General features: G+C 37.1%; 3 protein-coding genes and 1 pseudogene across 18 annotated transcripts in view; 3 read left to right on the top strand and 1 right to left on the bottom strand.

Moving 5' to 3' along the window:
• The first annotated feature begins 1388 nt into the window (after positions 1-1388).
• LOC139981951 (uncharacterized) lies at positions 1389-11412 on the top strand. Of its 11 annotated transcripts, none has more exons than XM_071994384.1 (6): positions 1389-1504; positions 2815-2890; positions 4267-4392; positions 5272-5688; positions 7348-7533; positions 8481-11412. In XM_071994384.1, exons 3-5 carry the CDS (start codon positions 4291-4293, stop codon positions 7501-7503), a joined length of 675 nt encoding a protein of 224 aa, XP_071850485.1. In that variant the 5' UTR covers positions 1389-1504; positions 2815-2890; positions 4267-4290; the 3' UTR covers positions 7504-7533; positions 8481-11412. The 11 variants fall into 11 exon arrangements, with proteins under 11 accessions (XP_071850485.1, XP_071850479.1, XP_071850490.1 ...); XM_071994378.1 differs by having other exon boundaries at positions 4257-4392; positions 8481-11411; XM_071994389.1 differs by having other exon boundaries at positions 4257-4392; positions 7348-7488; positions 8481-11410.
• On the top strand, positions 3181-3257 carry LOC139983922 (U2 spliceosomal RNA; annotated as a pseudogene).
• Positions 11413-13949: 2537 nt separating the features above from the next.
• LOC139981953 (uncharacterized) lies at positions 13950-21446 on the bottom strand. The gene is made up of 5 exons (XM_071994390.1): positions 21319-21446; positions 20099-20228; positions 19018-19169; positions 18065-18217; positions 13950-16762 (listed from the first exon to the last, which is right to left on the bottom strand). Exons 3-5 carry the CDS (start codon positions 19159-19161, stop codon positions 16556-16558), a joined length of 504 nt encoding a protein of 167 aa, XP_071850491.1. The 5' UTR covers positions 19162-19169; positions 20099-20228; positions 21319-21446; the 3' UTR covers positions 13950-16555.
• A 64-nt stretch (positions 21447-21510) lies between these two features.
• The window catches only part of LOC139981950 (presequence protease, mitochondrial-like), a 31930-nt gene continuing 27777 nt past the window's right edge, over positions 21511-25663 (top strand). For all 6 annotated transcript variants that reach the window (XM_071994377.1, XM_071994375.1, XM_071994373.1 and 3 more), the window contains exons 1-4: positions 21511-21881; positions 22293-22392; positions 22927-23033; positions 24221-24372. In XM_071994377.1, coding sequence (XP_071850478.1) covers positions 21829-21881; positions 22293-22392; positions 22927-23033; positions 24221-24372 — 412 coding nt within the window. In that variant the 5' untranslated portion in view covers positions 21511-21828. The remainder of the gene's footprint in view (positions 21882-22292; positions 22393-22926; positions 23034-24220; positions 24373-25663) is intronic.

Here is a 25663-nt window from a genome sequence, read left to right as displayed (position 1 = left end):
CACTTGGGGCACATGCTCCCACCCCCAATTTTTCCAAATAAAATGTGCCCCTTTGATGAAGAACTGTCTTTTGGAAATCTTAAGCCTTTGTTAATTTTAATATTATATTTTAATATTTATTTTTAGTCTGTACATGCTATTTTTAAAAATGGCATCCCATATCTTTTTTTTTTTCAAAAAATAGTAATGAAAGCATATACTAACACATTATATATATTTGAGTGATATGGAGGGTGTGTATCAGTTTATAGCATAACAAGTGGCGGTTTTGGAATGAGAAAGTGCCCCTCTGATGTGGTGCCCCAACTTTTTGGAAGCTTCCTCCCCCCCCCCCCCCTCTGTATCCTTTGATATCATTCAAGCAACCTTGTTACTTTATTTTGTGTGATTTTTTATTCCTATAAGTTTGTACCCTAAATAAGCTATTTGCGAACACTGAACAAAGAAAGGAAGAATTTAATCGAATTAAGTAAACTTAAAATGATTTGAACCATCAAAATCTATAAACATGGATTAAAGACAGTCCCTGCACCCTACCCCATTATGGTTCTCTTACCAGTGACTTGTCCAGCATATGAGAGATTCAAATGGTATGATAAGTATGCAAGTTCTCATCTTGGGATCCGGTTCTAAGTTTTTTTCAATTCATGCAATAGTGCAGGGCTGCCAATTATAAAGGGTGGATAGGAACAAATGAAGGTCCTCTAGGTAAAGAAAGAGCCTTGGCTTATCCACGTAGTCCACTTAGTGAAATTACATAACCTATCACTTTAGGCGTTTTAAAATGTGTAATGGGTCAAATGTGTCACTAGCTCTGAATTTAAATATTAAAAAAATGGGAAACAAATAATTTGAACTTTCCTTTTCCAAATTTCCACTACTAATCTACACTTTTCACTTTTAAATTGATAACCTGGCCTGGGACTGAAAAGGGAAAACAGTAAACACCTTGATAGAATGACCGATTTTGTTGTGGAAATATTTGCACCATGTAGAATGTATAATAATGCATAATAAAAATGTATAATATTATGATATATAGGCAGTATGGTATTGGTATATGTCAAAGGTATAGTTTCAATGAACGGGTGACTCTCTACATTGGATAGGGTTCCAAATTAACCTTAAATGGATGTGAAGTTAGCAATAAAACAATAGGCCTAAATGGGGTGTATCCATATTGGGATGGATCCCAATTTTGAAGAAGCAATCTGAATGTTATATTTAAAGAGAAAACTGTTTTCTATGATGTCTCAAGTGCCATTTTCAAGTTTATCTTCTGGTTCAACATTGTTTCAAAAGCTGCATGTAGGAACTGAATGCATGTTCAATCTGATAGATGAAGCTTATGTTTATCGCTTTATTTTTTGCACATTCGGCACACCATAGTAATTTCGGCATTTCATTGGCGAATACATATCACAAGTGTGATTAAACAATAATTTCAAATGGGTCGCATTGAAAATTTGTGAAAAGGTTAGCGCAAGTAAATTCGTATCAACAGGTAACGATTTATTGCATTGAAAGTGAGTTCTTGACAAGTCAATCTGCTGTGTGTCAATAACTTGACGTGATTTATGGAGAGTTATCGACTTCTCAGTCATTGTTGATTTTACTGTGACTAAAGTTACTAGGAAATGTATAATAACGTTACATGTGCAATAACTGAGGCCTAGCCTGTACTGTAGGCTAGGCCTAAGTAATACTAAGTCGAGTACAAATTACGATACAGAAACAGCACTGAATTTGCATTGATCAGTACGGTCAGCCAGTAATGGCAAGTAGTTCTAGGCCTAGGCTAGTACGGTTGTATGACTAACAAAGTTGTTGCCTGGGGAGTAGGTCTGAATTTGTTGAAGAGGTTACAAACGTTAGCTAGGCCTACACTACAGTTGTGAGATACACAGGAAGGTAACACTAACATATGGGTTCAGTAATGGGATTGGGAATTGTCAATTTGTTGTTTCAGTCGAAATCTCAGTGAGTCAGAAAGAATTATCCATATCCCACCAAACATACAAAATAAATGACACCTGTGACTCATCCTGAAATGTTCTAACTCTGTCCAAAAGCTGCTGCCTGGTAAACAAACATTTATATAACAATTTTTAATGTTCAAAGTGGCTATTCTTACGACTAGTTGTAACAATAATTCCCTTTTACGCATGCACAGTTGCTTTAACGTGGCTATTTTTACGACTAGGCGTACTATTTTTATGACTAGAGTAACAATATTTTCCGGTTAGGGGTTGGGTTAGGGTCAGGGATACCTGTAGGTGAGGGTTAGGGTTACCCCTACTACATGCGCAGTTGCTTTATATACTTAACTGCGCATGAATTCGCCGATGTCATAAGAATAGTTTATAAATAATTGTTATGACTAGTCGTAAGAATAGCCACGGCCTTTAATGTATGCATGTTAATTCACCAGGATACTGACACACATTTCCTTGTACAAAGTGGCTATTCTTACGACTAGTCGTAACAATAATACCCTTTTGCGATGCGCAGTTGCTATCTTTACGACTAGGAGTACTATTTTTACGACCAGGAGAAATAATAATTTCCGGTTAGGTTTAGGGTAAGGGTTGGATTGAGGTTAAGAGTTAGGGTTAGGGTTACCCCTACTACATGCGCAGTTGTTTATTTACTTTGAATTCGCATGAATTCGCCGATGTCGTAAGAATAGTTTATAAATAATTGTTACGACTAGTCGTAAGAATAGCCACGGCCTTCCTTGTAATTGAAATTATTTAAATGGAACTCAAACACCACTAACAAATGTTTGGCAAAAATTTACATTCGAAATTTCAGATTTAATTCTCAAGACTAAATGTGACAATCAACCTGCCACCATTTGTCTGCATCATTCTGACCCTGTCATTCTATAGTAAGTGCTCACTTATTGCCAGCAGTTCATTCTAGGCCTAATTAATTACTTTACAGAGTCAAGATTAACATTATCAGATGGAAATCATAAACTGTGTTGAATTTGTGTGGCCAACTACAGAAATCATTTTCAATTGGCATAAAACACTGGTAGCAAATTGGCTAGATACGTTGATTTATTGTGTGGCTCTCTGCAGTCTATCTTGCTATGTCTTATCTGTCTAATCTTTACAATAGCCTCTGTACAGTAGATTGTGGTGGTATATAGTTCAACCCATTATCTACTGTACTTTCGCTTCTCGGCCTTTTGGCTAAGATCATGTGTAGTATCTGTTCCCTTTCGAGGGGAATAGTGATGCACACCCGACGATGATCACACAGTCACAGTCCCGATGCAAGGGGACTGGGGTTGAGAGCGGATCAGTCGTTCGGTAGTTTGGTTTTCGTGCCCAGGTTCTTTCCTGGGTGACCTCTTAAAAAAAGTATGCATTATGTGGTATACTTGTCATAGTGTACTTTGCCAGCAACAAATGCCATGAGAAAGTCAAATATAGACACAGGTTTTCTTGAAGTTTATTATATAATGCTGTTGAAAAGTGGATTCATGTCTAGATAGTAGTAGATGTTATAAAATGAACCATGAATGGTTGGCCTTCCTTGCATTTGCAGAGGCTATGTTCAAATTTCTGTGTATAAGTCCAGTGTATCAATAGTGCTGTCATTAGTATTAATAAGGAATGTGAAACATACACTAATTATTGTCCTAAAGAAATAAATTTCTATTCAGATTGTTTGTCAGATAGTTTAAAAACAAAGACAACACAAATTGTCAAATTTATAAATATATAGTCATCCTTTGCCATGAAGACAAATTTGAACCTCATGAGGATTATGTGATTGTTTAGGATACATTAGACTACAGTACCTACAGTATTAGCTGTTTGCTTGTTTGTTTATAAATGTTTTATTTTCCATAATAAATATATAAATGTGGATGGAAGTCCTTTAAAAAGCCAATACAGCCTTAACAAAGTAAAGGACTCCCAGAGAAAAAGAAGTCTAGATACATAAATAAAATTATAATTAATGTCTTAATCAGGAATAAATTAAGATGCAATATAAACGTTGTATCAATACTGAGAAATACTTCTTTTTTTAGAGTTATTCTAAATGTTACTTTAGATGGTTTAAATTTGATAGTACTGAAGCTCAGTAAGAGAATTCCATATCCATAGAGCACGATTCAACTTAGAAATGATACCAACATCTTTCGCCACAGTGTTTGCAATATTTGATATATGATACTGTTACTGAAAAAGAAGATTAAATGGTTTTCATTTGTTTATTAGTGTATATACTTTATTTAGTTCATTACAGGTACAGGCCTAATCCTTGAACATCATGGCCACACCCGACGGACCCTGTCTGTCTCCTTGGAGCCACTCACTGTCTTTGCCTCACAATTTATATAAATTGAAGAAGAGGAAGCCCTCGGAATTTCAGGTAAGACTCTGGAAATGGTACAACTTTCTTCAAATATTAAATGATTAGAGGGATACCAAAGCTTAGATTATAAAATATGTAACACAGAGAAATCAAAAGGAATCCTAATCATGGTCCTATTCTTCTTAAATATATAACTTGTTCCATTTGTTAGATGTAATACACAGGAAAGTGACGTCACTAATACTATTATGTAACCAAATTCTTTTAATTTATAGTATTCTTTTAATTGTTAAAATGTTTATAAAAAGTGTTGAAATTTGTCAAATATCACAATGCATTGTTTCCCATGCAGTTTGGGAAAAGTAGGGAAAAGGAGAAAGTTCCCTTTTAGGGTCATGAGAGAGTTTCATCTGTCATAATGAGGAACAATCCTCATACGAACACTTCTTCATATTGATATATGATCTTGAACTACTTTCCTGTAAACTTGGCAACAAGAACAGTTTGTCTGGAGTGATCCTGTGATTTCTAATTTAGTGTTTGGTACAAGGTCTTATTTTTCAATTATATGCTGGTTATTTTAAAGCTAGGCCAAACATAAGAGTGCACTACAATAAGAATTACAGTATGCCAGCATAGGTGTCTGGTGTTGGAAACTTAACAGCATCGATCAAACTCTTTTGATTGGCTTCAGCAGAGCTTTACTAGTTTACAATTATCCAGATTTATTTGTTTTTTCATTTTGAATCATAACAATTCTGTGTAGAATGATTGTCCTTTAGCATAAGTGGTGCAAATACTAAGGTTTTCCATGCAAAAATACTGCTATTACAGTATATATCTTTGAATTTGTGCAGCAATGTTGCAGTAATTTAACTATCACATCTGTAACTTTCTAAAATGTACAGTATTCTTTAATATCCTATTATCTTGCAGAACATCCAAAGTACAGCAAAGAGACGGTGTTTCCCATCCTCAGATTTGTTTCCAGCCGTGAAACAGGACACTGTTAGTCCAGTCAAATCAATCGACCAATCAGAAAGAGAGTTACCACGACAACCAAACACTATCATTGACTTTCAGCCGGTTTCATGCGGCCATGACTCTCTACTGCATGACTCTTATTCCGAGGCTGATCCTATAATAACTGATCAGCCTTCTGCTTTTAAAAACACAGAGGATTTCTCATCTGAGATACACAGGTCAAGGGTCACCGATGATATGGACATCGATGACAGCAGCTCTCAAGCTGTTGCTAGGCACGAAACAGGAAGTGAGGAGCAGGCCATGGAAAATAAAGAGTCTCTACGGAAAAGGGCGGAAAAACTTGCAAATACTTTGCAGTTTATGAAGGTACTTCATGCGTGACATTTTTCCATTAAGTACTGTAGATTTAAAATAACCATGCTTAGGAGAAGGTATAAGTATCTGCAGAATGCACCTTTTTCAAAGAAGATGTTCGATTCAGGTTTTCGTATCAAGGGTACAAGCAATTATTTGAATGGGTGAAAATTGCTGCATGTCAGATCACAAATGACAGACAGTTGTATGAAAGCCTTCTTAAATAAAGTTTCCTTAAACTATCATATATCCCGTCCCAACAGTCATAGCACTGCAACTACATAGCTACAGTAACTAGGTGGGCAAGGTAGTTCATTTTTTTTCAAAGATACAGTCTTAAATTGTAGAGGTTAATTGTCTCATACTGTCATCATAATTCATGTGCAGTAGCTTTTACCCAGGCATGAGCTGTTCCCCTCGAATTCGCATAATACCTGTGATTTCTTTTCTACCTCGGGGACAAAAACTATTATCCTAACACACTGTAGCATACGCAAACTGGAGCCTATACCAAAATTGTTTGCAAAGTTCCGTGATTTTTTTTTTGTACCCCAGGCTCATCCCTGTTTACCCAAAAAATGTAACAACTCTAGAGGACAATTCTGGAAGTGGTTCACAAAAATAAATGAATTCACTGTGCCAGACAGATATTAAGCAGCACTGTGCAGAGAGCTGTCATGTGAATTTAAGCCAGTCTTGTCATGCTCTGAGTATCCTAATGTACTTGTCAGTTCTGTGGTAGGTTTCAAGGTCACTGTTCAGATCCAGGTATTGGCTATTGTCTACAAATTATGGATTTTTCACATCTGTGACCATCACCTTGAGGCTGGAGTAACCTTCATGAGTTGTACCTAGACTAGAAACTACAGGTAGCATTACACCTGAACACCTTAACGTGTTAATTCAATACCAAATCTCAATTGCGACATCTTTTTTGTCGATTGAAATATTTTGTAGAAAGTGTTTTACGATTATGATATTGTCTTTGTCCATTAAGTTCGATCGATAGAGAACATTTTTAGAGTTGATAAGGTCTCAAATCAAAACCATATCAGGTATAAAAATTCCTCCCTAAAATACTACAGGTAGAGCTTCCGACAACGAGACACATTAAATTACTGTCACTCTATCTGTCAAACTACAATAAGAGAGTGATGTGGTTGAGTCAGTGGACTTGCGATCTAAGGGTTGCAGCTTCGAGTCCTGATCAGATCATTACGTTGTGTCCTTGGGCAAGACACTTTATCTCCATTGCCTCTCTTCACCCAGGTGTATAAATGGGGACTTGGGAGGTAACTTGTAAATATAGTTGCGCGCGCTGGTTTGTGGCTGCACCCTCTGGGAAGAACCCCCAGGGGACACGTAGATGTAGTGCATTGTAGTGCCCCAGGAGGGATTGATTGAATTGTGCATGCTTTGATGTGTGGGTGTGACAAGTTACCAATGGTTAAGTTGTTAAGTCGTGTGAGGGGTCTTGGCCTCAATCAAGACTGCATAATGTATACTTGATATGATGTAATTCCACATTCATGCAAGTATTTTGCTGTCATTGATCTTAAACAAAAAAGTATTTAAAGTAGACCACCTGTGATACATACCCATGTACAACTACATACTCTGCCAGAAAGGTTTACTCTCTTCTTATGATCTTGGTATTCTTACCTTCTTTAGGAACATGACATCTCCAGTAACGATTACTGGGCCGTACCAACAGCATATTCGATGGAGGAGGAGTTAGAGAATGCACGTATTGCCATGGAAACAGACTATGTACCCAATGCCAACCAATACAGGCTTCAAACAAGCAACAATGTAAGAGACAGGTAGAGGAATTGGGAGCAGCTCGATATTCATAAGGTCCGTTACTCATAAGGTTCATTGGTCATAAGGTTCGTTAGTTGTAAGGTTCGTTATCCATAATTAGAAAAACGGTTCTTCAGTCATAACGATCATTATTCATAATTGCAAAAAAGGTTCGTAATTCATAATTGGTAAAAAGGTTCGTTATTAATAATTGAAAAAAAGTTTGTTATTCATTAATCGAAAAAAAGGTTTGTTATTCATAATTGAAAAAAAGGTATGTCATTCATGTTTTCGATTATGAATAACAGACCTTTTTCGCTATAATGAATATCGAACCTTTTTTCCAATTTAACAGACCTTTTTTGCTATATGAATATCGAACCTTTTTTCCAATTTAACAGACCTTTTTTGCTATATGAATATCGAACCTTTTTTCCGATTATGAATAACGGACCATATGAACAATGACCCCTTTTTGTTACGAATAACCAATTATGGATAACAAACCTTTTTTACGCAAAAACGCACGTTATGAATAACAAACCTTATGAACAATGACCCTTATGACTAATGGTCCTTATGGATATCGGGCTGACCCTGAGGAATTTACCTAACGTATAATACCAGGAAGTTGAAAATAACACATGATGTATGGTGATCGCAAAATGGAAATCATTAAAAAGAACAGCAATCTCACATATTTAGTTGTAAGTTGTATGCTGAAAGTATCACACATACTGTAACACATTGGTAGATAGATAGATAGACGGACGGACGGACAGACAGACAGACAGACATGTATCTAGCACTTCAATTTGTGTCTTGTATAAAATAGTGAAATTGAGATTGACCATCATATCCAAGTACTCTCTTACTCTGACGAGATGTTTCTCATTTTGTCGTTTGATAACATTTTTTAAGGAAAGGAGAAAGATGTGGTACATATGGTACTAAAACACAAGTTGCTTTTGTTCTTTTCAAATTTTCCTATTTTTCTTAAGGCATGATCGACTTCATGGACTCTGCCAATGGTAGCTCTTCCGACAATTTTTGCTTCAAACCTATCTATGGAGGCTGATGAAACATTCCTCCTCGGACTGGAACCCAGTGCTACAGAATGACAATCTTTTTTATGGTTATAGCAAATATATTTATAATGTTGGCTTTTCATATAGATTTATAGTTCATTTTTATTTGTTTTAAAAGTAAATATTGACAATGGGGCTCCCCAGCTAGGTCCAAGATAAGTTAAACAGAGGGGTCTGTCATATTGGGTCCGATCTAGTTTCTGACTGCAGATCGTAACAGTACCATGAGTCCATCACTATTAGTATCTACCATTTCATTTGTAATAATTAAGCAGCAGATATTTTTGAATCCTATTTTGGAACTTTCAAATCAAAATAATTGGTTTAAGAACCTTAAAGGCATTGAATACTCGCCTCAAACCGTGTGCCACCCTCTGAAAATAGTTAACTTTCCGTTGCTTGCAAGTGAAGTTTTTTTCTTGTCGCTACAAAATGCAGACAGTAATGAAACTAATACCTTGTTATCTTTTATCTGGACCTGAGATGTCCACGCTTCTATGTACACTGTGCTGTGGGTATTGACCATAGCTGTATGTATTCACTGTACCCTAGTGTCTAATTACCGACGGTAGCAAGTGAGTGTGTATTTTCTGGGATCGATGGTGGTGTTTAACACTTCTGTTACACCCCATTTGAAAACTAGGTCAGATTACCGGCACCAGAGGTTTCTTTGTGCGCGAGTCTTCACTCCCTTTAACTAGTGTGATCGCAAGCAGTTTTTTCATTAGGCCAAACTGCACTCGTGGAACTCTGAACAAGTCGAATCACTCAGTGCCTCTGTATGCAAGTTCATTTTGGAGTGTCCTCAGAGAGTAGGGGCTTGCCAGCTCCCACAAATCATGTTACTGTTCTCTGATTCAGAGATCTGTAAGAAGTACAGATCACATTCGGACCGATGTGACAGCGCCCTCTATGCCGGTGTTACAGCGCCCTCTATACCGGTGTTACAGCGCCCTCTATACCGGTGTTACAGCGCCCTCTATACCGGTGCTACAGCGCCCTCTATACCGGTGCTACAGCGCCCTCTATACCGGTGCTACAGCGCCCTCTATATCGATGTTACAGCGCCCTCTGTACCCATGTGACAGCGCCCTCTGTACCCATGTGACAGCGCCCTCTATGGTAACCGCCGGAGAGCCCCTCTTGTCATAAAACAAAATATATTTGTACTCAGATGATGTCCAAGTTAACTTTCTAGGTTTGAGTCTGTAGTTAGTTGGTAAAAAAGTATTTCAGTTACCTCTTTGAGTGACTAGCTATGGTTTAGCTGGGTTTACTGTATAGATATATACCCCTAGAGAGATTTTTTAGCACACTTCTATGGTACACTTGAAAAGTCAGATATATATAAGAGATTTATGTATTCAGATGTGATCATACATGTGTCATTCACAGCTGCAAGCTACTGGTACAATGCTTTACTAGTTACATTAGTACTTTCTTTGTAATTTTATATTCATATACACTTAGATATTTAGTGTAGCAATTTCTACTACAGTAGTATCCCTGTAACAGCCTTCTTTATTTGTTCTCTTATCTTTCTAGGGCAGTATCCCATTTTCTTTATACCTTGGTTAATTTCATTTCTCCTAAAGTTTGTTTTCATATTCTGCACCTGCTTGTAAGCATCTATTGCATCAATACATAGATCTGATATTTGGCCTCATTTTCTGGTAAAATATGAATCGTTCATCCATTCTAGCACCTATAAATGCAGAAAACTCTGAAATGAGAACTTTTACAGTCTTTCAGAATGTCTTGGTAACATAACTTGTTTATACTAAAATGTTCTATTCATGATGTCAGTCGACAATGATGCAAAAGCTTAAAGGCTTTGAAGACTCGCCCCAAACCGTGTGTGGCCATTTGAAAAAGTTAACTTTATGTTGCTTGAAAGTGACGTTTTGTTTGTGTCGCTACAAAATGCAGACAGTGTGTGTATTTTCTGGGATCGATGGTGGTGTCTAACACTTCTGTTACACCTCATTCGAAACTAGGTCAGATTACCGGCATTAGATGTTTTTTTTTTTGCACGAGTCTTCACACCCTTTAAAGTACCTCTGAACTATATTCTATGCTGAAACAGATCCTTCTGTCATCATTGGGCATGTGATGTTCCTTGTTCACATTACTGCAATGTGATTATCCATCCATTTATCATTTTACTAGCACTGGCTATTATTTTGTCGAAATGTTTGTGCAATCCCTTCACTTATACACAAATTTCTGTTTCTTGTTACTCGATATTCTTGAGATAAATGCTGCTTCATAAAATGTACTTCTTTTGTTTTTTGGAGCTTCATTGTGGTGCTCTGTTATTTCAGTTTTTGTATCATTTTTTTTTACAATATGGAGTATAGTGCCTTAGCTATGCACATGATACTTGTTATATAGTGTAATGTCCAATGTTTGAAACCGTACTGCTATTACTTCAAAGATACAGTATGTCTTAGTTTTATCTCACACAGGCAGGGTAACTCTTGCGATTGTTAAAAATGTTCTAGAATAAAGGTGTCCTTATTCTTTTTTTTGTAAATTTCTGTTTTTTAATAAGAACACCACTTTTCAAACAGGGCTTTAGTTTACATGATGATGTTAATGAAATTTCATCCTTGCTGTTCTGTGTTTGCCATTTTGGTTATTATTACTTTCAGAGTCGTTGTTAAGTATGGTTTTGTATTTAGTGATAGCATGGGTTTGTTGTGGGTTTGTTTACATGTTGGCGTGGTAACATTCATTCCTTGTCCATGATACACAGATGTCATGTGCGACTTTTTAAAGTAAAATTGTAAATATTCTGAGAATAAAAACTTAGGTTGCTTTTGTAAAAATATTTCAAACTGTTTTTTTTTCTTTGTCTTGTACATTATAATACATAATCATAATACATAATTTTTATATAGCGCCAAACAAACTATGAAATAGTTCTCGTAGTGCTTAACATAATAATAACAATTATAACATATATGCTTTGGTGAATAGATACATTTTGAGAGCTGATCTGAAAACCGTTCACAGTATTGCACATTTTTACATGTTCTGGAAGTGAGTTCCACAGGCACGGTGCACTGGATGTAAACGTTCTCAAGCCGTAAGTCTGTGTTTTTACTCTAGGGATGAGTAACATCAGCGATGAATTAGAGTGAAGTGAGCGTGTGGATGATGGTCTAGAAGAGATTGATACCTCAGAGTAGTGATGTATCAATGCTTACAAGATTTCTGGGAATACATTATTATTTAGTGGCCATCATTCAGAGATGAGAAAGCTCATTATTTCAGTTATAATGGGCTCTATCAGCTTGGAGTTCCCTCTGTTGCTATTCCAAGTATGTATGGTATTGTTGAACAATAAGCATAGGGGTAGGAGCCCTGGGAGCACATTACCCCTCCCCCCCCACTTTGTTTCCAAAATAGCAAATGTGCCCTACTGGCAAATAAAATGTGCCCCTTTGATGAAGAACTGTGTTTTGGATATCTTAAGCCTTTGTTAATTTTTAATATTTTATTTTAATTATTTATTTTTAGTCAAGTACATGCTATTTTTGAAATGGCATCCCATATCTTTTTGTAGCACGGTTAACGATAAACAATCTCAACAAATAGTATTGATAGCATACTAACGCATCATATATATATTTAAGTGATATGGCCGGTGTGTATCGGTTTATAGCATAACAAGTGGAGGTTGTGGAATGAGAAAGTGCCCCTCCCCCACTTTTTGGAAGCTTCCTACCCCCCCCCCCCCTGAATATAAGTCTAATTCCCTAGTCGGTTTTTATCTCCTTAAGTAAATAAAATACTAATGTTTCCCATTATCTATGTCACATGCAGTAGTGTACAAGGTGGCCTGTTAAATATATCTGCTTTATCATTTACCACCCCCTCCCCACACCCTGTTCTCAATAAGACACGTAGGGATGCTTTTAATGGATGGACTGATGGGTGAAATTGAACAGGATGGTTAGCTGTGATTCTGGTGCGAAAGGTGAAAATGATTAGAGGGCAGTATGCCTAAACAAATATGTAACATGCACATCTAGTCGTTAGCACATACAGTACTGCTTGTGGAGACAAGAGTCCTGTCCCCATGGCCAAAGATATTAAAAAGAATTGTGTGAAAAGTGATTTAACATGGAAATAATACAAGAAAAGCATGCAGTAACACATGAAATAAACAATGCGTACAATATTGTCATTAATATTTTAACTGATATATTTTTTCATCAGGAAACTACCGCACCAAAACAAACATATTTGGCAACTGCGAATGCATTTCATCAAACAATTATAATAAACCATACAATATTATCATATTTGATTTTTGTTTCCAGGTCTGTATAACCTAAATTTCCAGAATAATTTCCTGGACATCATCTAGTTAAAGACTTAGCATGCAGCCAGTATACAGTATCTCTCAGTACTGATGGTGTTGAAGCAAAACGTGGAAGCCTCTTGTCAAAAAAAGGAAACAAGGGAAAAAAAACTGCTTTGGAATAAACTTGACATGATTTACAGACCTATAAACTCAAGATGAATAAAGACTAATACTTCACTAATTGTTTGTACTTTCCACCACCACCTCAAGTGAGGTGACTCAATCGCACTCAACATCATTGATTATAATCACTCAGACAACCAATGGGGATATATCTAGTAGAGAGTCATTGAATTATGCTAATTTTTTTACAAGTATTTACTGTTCTTTCAGATATTACATGATCTTTCACAGGCAGTGAGTCACAAGGACGATGCATAGGTGTCAGCATACATACAGAAGTGACATCTATATTATACACAGTATATATATATATATATATATGTATGTATGTATGTATTTTAGATCCTCCTGCAAGCAGGAACTCGCGATGAAGCCATCATTGGTTTATCAAAGCCGCAAGCTGACCGAAGTCAGTCTCTTACATTCATATTGTAACGTCCATGATTATGAATTGCCAACAACTCTGTAACTGGACGACATGTTTACATTAATCTTGGAGTGACTCGAACTGGGGACCTTATGATTGGAAGGCACTGCCGTTAACCACTGAGCTGACGCTCCAATACATACAAACATACACACACGCACACACACATAATAACATTCCAAGATTCTTATATTCTTGCCATGACCGTCCAGGTGTTTTTACCAAATTGAAGAAAATTCAGGATTGTTAGGTACAGTAGCTCTGACAAAGTTGTAACCAAGTGGAAAAACTGTTTTTGATGGTGATTTGACCAAGGCATCTACATACTCTTTTAAGTATAAGCACAAAGAGTCAAGCAACAGTCTGTCAACCAATCTCAGCTCAAACTCTGGACCATGTTCATGTATGACATACATGAACATACAGTTTGTACCTTCTAAAGTCCATATTTTTTCCCCACAAAGGTGAGGGGCACCCACTAAATAAGATCGATCCTCACACTGTACAACTTGCCCTTCCTTAAAACTTCAGATAAAATATAGTAACCCTAATGATAGAACCTTTGCATTATAAGCAATACTACATATGCTACCTAAACATATCCTTTATGAACTTTGACCTCATCTTAGCTATGAATAGATTATTACAAACATTTTATCCTTTTAATATATAGATATATATTAGTGTTTGCACGGGTTATCCGGGTAACCGCCCGACGCAATACTACCCGGTTCCTAATTTATTACCCGAATCCTACGCAAAGTGTGATTTAAAAAAAAAAAAATGCAAATCTACGGTTTACCGTTAGGCAGATTTCCCATTGACTTAGTGCGGTGTTAGGCTAAAATATTTGGTCGAAGATAACAGCAATAACGAAGGTACCCGCCCGACGAGATACTACCCGGTTCCTAATTTATTACTTGAATCCTACGCAAAGTGTGATTTAAATAAAAAAAAATCCAACCGATGGGTAGGCAGATTTCCCATTGACTTAGTGTGGTGTTAGGCTACCATGTGGCTGAAGATAACAGCATTAACGAAAGTATTCCATGGATATCTTATAACTGCGTCACAATTTCAGCTAATAAACAAATGGCTATGCTAGATTACCCCATTGCCTTAGTGTGGTGTTAGGCAACCCTGTGTCGAACGTAACAGCAATAATAAATGTGTTCCATGGATATCTTATAACTGCGTCACAATTTTAGCGAATAAACATATGGTTAGGCTTAGCTCTCATTGACTTAGTGTGGTGTTAGGCTACCATGTGGAAGAAATTATTATTTAATCATTCGTTTATTTCATAGAAGGAAAAGCTGACAAGGAATTTTACGACATGTTTATGGATTATAGATGGGATAACTAAAAAATAATAATCGCAAGTGGCTTTTTTCTAATCGTGTATTCCAAATGCGATCAAATTGCGCGAATCGCGTGATCTCGCGGCTAATGCGAACCCTGGGCCTGCATAATAGATAGTAGTAGTAACAACTAACAACTGAGCTAAAGTAAAGGGATATTTTATGGTCTGATCCAATAGACATGAAGAGGAAGCATAAACAGCGGCGGCAATGCGATGTTAACAACATTACTACTAATTAGTAGTAATGTTAATTATTTTAAGTAATTAACAAGTTTATGACAGAAAAAAAAAGCAAATAGATATTATTGAGGAAGGTTTTATACCTTACCTTACACATACGTTTTTGAACATAAAAACATTGTCAGGAGAGAATATAATTAGCTTATTATAGCATTTGATATGCAATTTCTTGAAAATCGTGATACACGGGGTAAACAATTTTTTCCCGGGTACCCGGATACCCGACGGGTAACGGCTCTCGGGTACCCGGTTCCTGATTTTTGGACCCGTGTAAACACTAATATATATATATATAAACTAAAGCAAATAAAAAAAAAATCTTTTCATGAGAAAGAATTTCACAGGTGAGTATGTGTCACCTCAAACAGATTCAAACCACACGATTGATCGTATGTATTGAAATGATACTACAGATTGATTATAAAACAATTATTGCACAAATTACGATTTTTCAAAAGCCAAATAATATGAAACCTGTGATTTCTTGACACTCCTAACGCAGGGGTCCTCAATAGGCACTTTGATGGCCAAATGCAGTCTGCAAAATATTTCTACCCAACTAGCAGGAAAAAAAATCATTCAGTAATCTTGCCCTTAGCTGGTGTAAGGTCATTTAAGACCTCACTTTGATGGCCAAATGCAGTCTGCAAAATATTTCTACCCAAACCAGTAGCAAAAATAATCATTCAGCAATCTTGCCCTAAACGGATACGAGGCCATTTAAGATCTCACGCATAAACACCCAGCTACTGGCCTTACCCTCAACACAAACTGTTGCTACGTACTTTGATATTTGTGTTCTCTCCGGCCCTTTGCTCCGACCGATATTTCTCTCCGGTCTTGGCAGAATTGAGTGCCCCTGTCCAAAAGCCAATGGTTCTAGTCAAATTTTAAAACCCATCTTCTTTTCAGCTTCTAAATATCAGCACAACATTAGTTATTGAAAGAACATTCCTGGAGCAGTTTTGTCATTATTTTGTTAATCAAATGGAAAAAAAGCCTTAAAGGGAGAGAAGACTCGCGCACAAAGAAACATCCGATGCCGGTAATCTGACCTAGTTTCGAATGAGTTGTAACGGAAGTGTTAGACACCACCATCGATTCCCAGAAAATACATACACAGTTTGCTATCGTCGGTAATAGACACTAGTGTACATACAGTCAACACTGTACATGCTGTTAGGGTCAATACCCACAACACAGTGTACATAGCAGCGATGGACATCTCAGGTCTAGATAAAAGATAACAAGGTATCACATTTCATTACTGTCTGCATTTTGTAAGAAGAAAACGGAGAGTTAACTTTCTTCAGAGGGCTGCATGCAGTTTGGGGCGAGCCATCAATGCCTTTAACAAGCAACCTCTTCAAAATAAAAAAAGAAACAGCACCCATATTAATTAATGACAATTAATGATTAATTAACAATCACTACTTCATTATCTATCACCCATTCAGTAATTAGTACTTCATCTTATTTTTCTTCTCTTTCTTCTTCTTCTTGTGTTTCTTCACTTTGCATCCCGAGTCTGAGTCACTGCTACTTGAAGAAGAGGAAGAACTGCTGGAGCTACTTGAGGAGGAGGAGGAGGAGGAAGATGAACGTTTCTTCATTTTTTTCTTCATCTTTTTCATCTCCTTCTTATTCTTCTTCTGGTTTACTCCTGGCTGTAAGACAGAGTAATCATGACATGTTAAAAGTTTATTCAAAGTAAGAACACTAACATCTGTAAATGTTCTGCCACTGAAACTGATGTGTGGTCCCTGGTCTACATGGTATGCAAGATACTATGGGTTCTGACTGGTGCCCCCGGCAAAGAAATGTTTATATAGGGATCACCACCAACTAAGGTAATGTGGCTTCAGACTGGTACCCCCAGCAAAGAAATGGTTACATAGGGATCACCACCAACTAAGGTACTGTGGCTTCAGACTGGTACCCACAGCAAAGAAATGTTTATGAAGGAATCACCACCAACTAAGGTACTGTAGCTTCAGACTGGTACCCCCAGCAAAGAAATGTTTATGAAGGAATCACCACCAACTAAGGTACTGTAGCTTCAGACTGGTACCCCCAGCAGGGAAATGGTTATAAAGGAATCACCACCAACTACGGTAACGTGGCCTCAGACTGGTAACCCAAGCAAAGAAATGGTTTTATAGGGATCACCACCAACTAAGGGGCTGGATAGCTTATTAGGAAGAATGTAGGGACTGAAACCATGCAGTAACTGTTTACAATTACATGCAAGTCAAATTTCTTTTCTCTTTTCCATCGGTAATGTTGAACAGATTACAGAGACTGTTAGCAGATAAACCAAAAATGCCAAATTTTGAGGATTCAATGATGTTATTAGTTGCATCTTTTAAGAATCTGATATCTGAAGGTTCCCTTTTTGAAATATCATGATAGCTTTTCTGAGGTGGGAGGGGGTGGTGTGGGGGGGGGCGAAACCAGTCGGAAAATCGAAGATGACTTCACATTGGAAGCAGGATGTTGTTATACTACAATACATCGTTGCTGTTATCAACACCCAGATACCCTGAATATGGTCAAGTCAGTTTTGATTTATTCTTGTGACTCTCATCAACAGCCTCTGTCACATCAACAGTATTCATGAGACATTGGACGATATTGCCAACTACTGAATATTCAGACTTACCTTTTTCTTTTTACATGTGGATTTGCAAGATGGTTATTTTTTTCCTAAGTAGAGGCCTGAAAAGTGGGGAGCGAGGGGGTAGGGAATATTTTGTGTGAAGTTTTCCACAGCTCAACAATTTTTTTTTTTTTTGGGGGGGGGGGCATGTCCACTCTTCACATAGTATTTGCACCAACGTGGCTTAAAATCTAATCTTTCTCTTAAAGAGAAATAGTGGTGGAATTCTTACTGTCAAATGAACATCAGAGACTTTGGTGGTAATAATACTACGATACTCAGCTACTGAGTTTATACATTTATGTCTTACCTGGTGAACATTCACTCCTCCTGGATATCCCTGTCCTGGATATCCTGGTGGTAGTCCACTAGGATACCCCTGTGAGGGTTGCATCGGGTACCCCTGAGAGGGTGGCATCGGGTACCCTTGGGTTGCTCCAGGAGGTTGGTATACTGGAGCTGGCTTTAAAGGAAAATAAAATAAACAAAATCACACAATTGCTTACTTTCACAAGTAAATTTAATATACAATCAAGACTTAAATTTCATCCTCATCATCAAATTTATTATAAGATGGAAGCTTTGCATATCTTTCATAATAGCCTAGTAGCCTTTACTTATAATATGTAGGGTTTGTATATGAATGATGATATTAACATCAAATCACACATCTGTGTGGTACCATTCTTCTGTTCAGAAGAGGAGCGACATGGTGAACTGATGAATCTTATGTCTTGTTCTTCTAAAACAGGAGTTCCCTAACTGGGGTGCATGAACCCCCAGGGGGTGGGTGAGTCCATCCCAGGGGATCTGTGAGACGTTTCTGAAAGTCAAAACTAGAGTACTTTTTGTTGAACTAAAATCAGATATATCATATAATTTAGTAATGTACAAAAGTCGTGCCTATCGACAAACACTTTTCGCGTTCCATACGCATGTATTGCCATAGTAGTACTGTACCGTGCATGTGATAAAAAACTGAATTATCAAACAGAGACAGGCCGCATCACATGACTTTGGTGAAGTTGGTGTACGCATGAACGTACAATGATTACACAATGATCTTTATCTTTTATGAAGCACTGTTATTATTATACTATAATAATTAAAGTATAATTAATATATTAATCATAGTATAATAATTATGATTCAGATCGTGTCTCAAAAAGTTGGGGATTCGTGGACAACTCTGACATCCACAGGGGGTTTGTAGGGCGATAAAGTGAAGGAAACCCTGCTCTAAAAGAGTTGCACTATACTCACTGGCACACCAGAGTAACCACTTTGGCCTGGTGGACCTGGATAAGCAGGGTTTACTGGTGGGTACCCACTAGGTGCAGCATTAGGGTAAGGCTGGGTACCTGCTGGAGGAGGAGGATATGCGCCCTGTCCTGGATACTGACTCATTTTACATCCTATAGATAAAATGAAACACAATAATCAACACACTGGTCAGTCAGTGTAAATACATATTGTATATACTGTATACCATTGGCTTTAATATCAAAGCTGCAAGCTGACCGAAGTCAGTCTCTTAGATTCATATTTAACGTCCATGATTTATTTATTGTCAATTGTCAACAACTCTGTAACTGGACGACATACATTAATCTTGGAGTGACTCAAACTCGGGACCTTATGATTGAAAGGCACGGAAGTATAATGGAATTTGATTTAAGGTTGCCTGACACAAATTTGGGTGTCTCAGATTACCATTATATATTTGCCCTGCATGCATTTCTATGACTTCCTAGCGCTGCCAAGATTATGGTCGCTAACTAAAATGTGAAGTTATTGTTGTTTGCCCATCGCCATTGCCATCACATTTTTAAGTCCCAGATCGAAGCACTTAAAAACAGCACAAGTGCAACCTACTGCCTATATCTTAGTGCCTATATAGACAAAGGTATTCCTTTCAATGATAAATAGGTGACACATTGGCAAAACAATGGCACAATGTTCATGCATGAAAACATTTCCTAAATATTGAAAGTTTATAAATACTTAATAGGTACATACTTTTATTGCTTTATGCTCAAAGCCTGCAGTTGAATTTGGGTGATACAAAACCCATCATTACTTTAACCAGAGTGGCAACGGGGTCCACAAAACAAAGCAATACAATTAACATAACATGTAATTGGAAATATTCCTTGGTTGACTCAAAATTAGAATTCTGTTAAGGCTTATAAATTGATTTTCTCTTCTTGCCACAAAAGAAACAATTAATATCTAACTTCTAAAGGTAGCCAGGTAATGTTGAACCAGGAAGCGTTTGACAGAAACTAAACATTAAGATCGTCATAAACGAGGATCTAACCAAGCAAGATAATGCTATGCTCACCAAAGTGAAAAACCACCGAAAATAATCAACTCATGGAGTTCAGATGAAAAAGGACTTGTGCAGGATTCTCAAGCAGGTCAAACAGAACTTTACAAGGTGCATCTGGAGTCCTACGACCTGAGACGAAGTCCTGTTAACCAAGATGGAAAAAGTGTCATTCTTTTGTTAATATCCAAACTGTTTCAGATTTTTGAATTATTTGTCATCGCCAGTGTCATCTAACTAATAATTAATCGTGATAGATTGTATTTATTTGTCATTAGTATTTCTTTGTTATTACCTTTTGTTTTTGTGTACATGGAGTCACATGTATCATCAGATATCTCTTTTGTCACCTTTCTCAAAAATTAGTAATAACAACCAGCTAGAAAAATCTACTTGAAATAATTTACCTAAACCTGTTCAGTACAATTTGCAAATCGACTCTCTCCAAAAATACTAAGAAAATTCTACAAATGATTGCACTATTGTAAATGACTAGGTTTGGCCTACAGGCTGCCTATATAGAGAGCCCTGCTGTACAACAAATCAGGAATCAATCTTTTATTTTTATGAAACAGAAGCCAGGTTCAAGTTCAAGCAATGTTTCCTCAATAGTTGTATCAATGTGGTTCAACCATTGTCATATTAACTTAAATGTAGACTAATGATGCAGCAAAAAGGTGGAGGCCTTTTGTTTACTACTCGTGTTTACTGCCAGTGAAGGAATACATAACATAACATGTTCAAGGACCAAGAAGGGCACATGCCCATGGAAGGCCCAACCACAGAAAACCCCAGCAAAGGAAAACAAAAAAAAACAAAACAAATAAAAGTGCAACCAATATTCCTCATTAAATACAACCACTTAGTGAAGAAAGAATCAAATCTTCTCATTTCTAAATTAGCAATGAATATGTGAGATATGTTAACAAACACAATGCGAGGTAAAAAATACCATAGTAATATTGTAAAGTACAATGAATGACATTAGTTGTTTAGGGATGTACATAAAAACACTGCTGTAACCTACGACATGTGCACACTGCGATATAAAATATGTTACTGTTAGTCAAGTGTTAGTATTAACTTAGTGGTGGTACACCGTACAGTAGGCCTAACGTTAGTAGTAAATCCCAGATATGTATCAATTCGCCTCAGTAAAACAACGGTTTGTGAAAGTCGCTAATAACCGGACACTATTCCACAGTTCAGCTTTTAATCTTGAACATAAAGCTTACACTAGGGTTTGTGTAAACTTCTCCTCTTCCCAACTTCTTCTGAATATATGCAGGGAGTTGTCACAAAATTACTGAAGTGTAACAGTGTAAACAGAACGAACAATGTTGGGTAATATTGCGTAACTTTGCATTCTAAATGACCTTTGACCGTTACCGCACACATGTGTGCAATTTATTTGATCATTGCATAAATATCCAATTCCAAACATAGATCAGCTTATCCGACAGGAATGTAACATTTTATATCATTTTCTAGTGTTTATGATATCGTTACGGTAGCTGCGATTGAAGCTGGATAGGTTCAACCCAGTCCATATCTTGTCGTTACAATCATAATTTCGCTTTTCAACGTTCAGAAATTTCAGTTTGGATTCATTCGCACAACAGGTTCTTCGCAGACGTTTAAGTTAGGACCATCGAATTACGCCGATGGGTAGGATGGCCTATTGAATGACTGAGTACCAATAACCAATTTTGCTGGTTTCTAAATCTAAAGTTAAAGAGGAGAACATGATGAACACCATATTAAGAGTTCCGTGCTATGGAAGGGCGCTTTCAGTCAGGTACTGTAGCGACACTAACACCTGGCGCCATGTCCGACTACAGTTTCAGCCTTTGGCATACATTACAATATCCTGACACTGTGATAGGCCCAGTCCTAAATTAGGCTAGGCCTGCGACTAATTTAACTTAACACAATTGCAGTAAAAATAAGTAACCATAATTCAGCCTACGTCAACATGATTGCATGACTTGACTTAGACAATGTCCCATCAGTTTGCTTCTTTATGACAACTTTCTGCTTTTGTCTAGTTTGTGACACATTTTCCCCTTTAAACTTTTACTAAGGCAAGGTCTAAATACTACTCTAATGCTAATCTTAATTAAGTTATGTGCATATAGGCCTAGCTGTTGTTAAATGATTACTATATAGTAACATTTTCATGTTAACTGTGGGTATTGTCTGTCTTCAGGTATGGTACAAATTGTATACGAAGGTATTCAGCATTACCGAAGGAAGCTCTGCAAAACTACAAGCCTGGAACTGTGCTCCATGGATATCAGATTGAGAAGGTAAAGACTAAAAGAGAAGTTCTTGTATACTTTGAACAAGAAATATGTTGGTAATGTAAAAAATGATGCCGAAGAAGATATCCATAAGATATGAAATATTGTTTATCCCACTTGACCTTCTTGTATGGATATATAATAAAGTTAATATGTAGGCCTAAATGGCAATGCTTTTTTACTTTGATTAATTTAATATAATGTGCAGATAAGAGAGCTCTATGAATCATTGAATACCTTGATGCAATATTGATACTGCACAAACTTTGTTGTCCAAACTTTGCAGTACTGTAATACCAAATTTCACATACAGCATGATTAGCCCCGATGAACCATCTGCCATGTGCAGTGCACCATTTGCAAAAATGATATTCCAATCAGATACTTTGGAAACCATTTTGTGGGCCATTTGTATGATGAGTTTTTATTATAGCTCTTCAAAAGTCTTGTATATATTTTACTTTATTAATGATCCAGTATTGTTTTACAAAGCCTCACACAGAACTCTAGACTAACTGAATGTAAATTCTTCATTGCCAGGTCACAGAAGTCCCAGAGCTTTATCTGACAGCAATTAAACTGAATCATCTCCAAACTGGTGCTGAACATCTCCACATTGCTAGAGATGATACCAATAATGTCTTTAGGTGAGAGATACAGCATGACTCTCACTTGTCCAGCAGTTTCAACTCCGGCTTTGAGAGACATGCCATAGCTGTCATAGATTCTGTATGCATGTTGCAGCTTTTCTTATGTTCTGGAAAGGAGAGCTTCAACTGCTGCGCAATTGAGAGATCTGATTAAGAATTGAGCTATTAATTTAAGCCAATCTGCTGAGTGCTTGTTTTGAAGCACCTCAAGTCAAAACAGAGTATTTAAATCAGTAAAGTTGACATGCTTGATATTGTGTAAAAGTAAGTTGGCCTGAGGTTTTGATCCTAGCAGGATCTTCTTCAAAGGCTAAATGACAAGTTCAAAGGCTAAATAAGTTCAAAGGCTAAATTGAGCCTTCTTCAAAGGCTAAATAATGCTTGATATTGATAAGCTTGGTTATTGTTTATAAATATTATAGATAATATTTGTCTGTTGATACAGTACAGTAGCTTTGTTTTAATAAAATATCTCTGTTTAAGTTCCTTGCCCTGAGAACTGTAAATATTACAACTGAAGTTACTTAGACTACAGAAAGCTGGAGACCTTGGAAGGGTTAAGAACCCTTAAAATTACTAATGTTTGCATGTGACTTTTGTTGCTGCACCAGGAGAAGCAAATTAAAACCTGGTGGTAATTTTTAGTCTGATATAGATGCTGGTGGTGATCAACTCATAAAACAGCAAAGAATAATTTGACTTCTTTCAGGAACTGTTAGGTCGTGAAGTTTCTATCATATGTTAGACTGAAGCCCCCCAAAAAAGAAGGTGTTACAGTGACAAAAATATATGCTATATATAATAGAACCACTGGTGCTTTGCAAGTGCAAATCTTTCTCAGTTTTTTACTTAATTTATTTTATGAGATGGAGGTAGTGTTTACACATGTTGGTTTTAATATGAAGTAAAGTTTGCAACATTACTCCAACACTGTATTAACTTTCAACATGAAAATGTTTAAATATATTCAAGAGAAACTAAGATATTTCACTTCCTTATGGCACAATGACATCACCCATTGACAAAATGGCCGCCCTCCTATATATCAAAGTAAAGGAAACCAAGCAATATGTCTAATGAAACAAATATTAGCCATGATATAAGATGTAGGTGTTTGTTGTGTTTGATCCTTCTTTAACATAGTTTACTAATTTGAATGATGAATTCTTCTTATTCATGGTCAGTGTTGGGTTTCGAACTACCCCTATGGACAACAGCGGAGTATCTCACATCTTGGAGCACACTGTCCTCTGTGGATCTCAGAGGTTTCCCTGTAGGGATCCATTCTTCAAGATGCTCAACAGATCTCTGTCAACATTCATGAATGCTTTTACCGGTAATTGAAATTACTCCTTGTGTAGTTAAATACTGACGTTACACATTTATGACAATTAGTTAAACTCACATGTTTGACATGGTGGAGGATGGAGAGTGTATAATATTATGGTAGAGGATTTTTTCATTTCTTCATTTTTTTTATTCCATATATATATATATATATATGTTGGGACAAGAAGTATAATGTGGAGTGTTAGCTCAGTGGTTAACGCCGGTGCCTTCCAATCATAAGTAGTGTTGCTACGATAATCGTTTTCAATATCGGTATCGGCCGATATTTGCAATATCGGCAGCATATCGGTATCGGTAAAATTTTGCCTAGTTGCCGATAACAGCAAACCGATATTGAACTTTTCTTTTTAACAGCAGAGCTACTTCTTTATACTTGCAATGATTTGTTACTCTGCCCAAGACAATCCATTACTTTAGCGTCAGTTAAACTCAGATTAATTTTCGATTAATATCCATGGAAACCTGACCCTCCGTAACCTCTAAAACACGTCTACGTCGCGCGAATATAACCAATGACCTTCGTGAACCTTGGCCTACACACAGCATTAGTGCAGCATATATACACTGTACTAACCATTCATTTGCTCAAAGGCCTCCGTGAAAACCTTGAACATGATGCATAACTGCACAGTTCAGTAGTGTTTAAAACCGTGTTTAATTTCCCGCGAACACACTGCCGATGTCCCGCCGGTGTTCGCCCAGCGAACGCGCCGAGCACGCGTAGCGTGCAAGCATAAAGGCGTGGTGTCCAGGGGCCCGCCTTAGGGCCTTGGTGGGGTCATGGGGTAGAACCCCTCGTGGGAATCCTGGGGGGCGAAATCCCCCCCAAAAAATTTGGCATTTTTTGCGTGTCTGGTGATGAAAAAATCCGCAATTGAGGATGCAAAATACTGACATCTTTTTTTATTTAAATTGTCACGAAACTGATGAGAATTTTGAAATGACAAGTTAGAATAGCTATATTATGTTATAAAATGAAAAGAGATTTAATCTGTCTTTCAATCTTTAAAAAGTGCAACTTAAAAAACTTCCGATATTATGAATCAAACAACGTTCAGCAAAGCCCTGTTTCTAGACTGCCTAACAATGAATAGCGTGCACTATGCGTACATTTTTACAGCTGCAGTTTTTAACCCTATACCCAACTACCAGGGTGCATGTGCTACAAATTTACCCAGGTACCTTCCCAAACAACTGCGAGCTCATCCCACGTGTAACACCTGTTTGTTAACATTTTTGGCACGTTGCCAAGGAACTTTTTAGTTACGTGAGATCCG

This window comes from Apostichopus japonicus, chromosome 16 (genome assembly GCF_037975245.1).
Source record: "Apostichopus japonicus isolate 1M-3 chromosome 16, ASM3797524v1, whole genome shotgun sequence".
Lineage (NCBI taxonomy): Eukaryota > Metazoa > Echinodermata > Holothuroidea > Aspidochirotida > Stichopodidae > Apostichopus > Apostichopus japonicus.
The sequence above is the reverse complement of the archived record's forward strand: the minus strand, read 5'-3'. Positions and strand labels throughout refer to the sequence as shown.

Coding starts and splice junctions, on each gene's coding strand:
- LOC139981951 (XM_071994384.1), top strand. CDS start 4,291: ATGGCCACACCCGACGGACCCTGTCTGTCTCCTTGGAGCCACTCACTG. Junction 4,393..5,271: donor GGAAGCCCTCGGAATTTCAG/GTAAGACTCTGG, acceptor ATTATCTTGCAG/AACATCCAAAGTACAGCAAA. Junction 5,689..7,347: donor ATACTTTGCAGTTTATGAAG/GTACTTCATGCG, acceptor TACCTTCTTTAG/GAACATGACATCTCCAGTAA.
- LOC139981953 (XM_071994390.1), bottom strand. CDS start 19,161: ATGAGTCAGTATCCAGGACAGGGCGCATATCCTCCTCCTCCAGCAGGT. Junction 18,218..19,017: donor GTGGTTACTCTGGTGTGCCA/GTGAGTATAGTG, acceptor TTTCCTTTAAAG/CCAGCTCCAGTATACCAACC. Junction 16,763..18,064: donor GAGGAGTGAATGTTCACCAG/GTAAGACATAAA, acceptor TCTGTCTTACAG/CCAGGAGTAAACCAGAAGAA.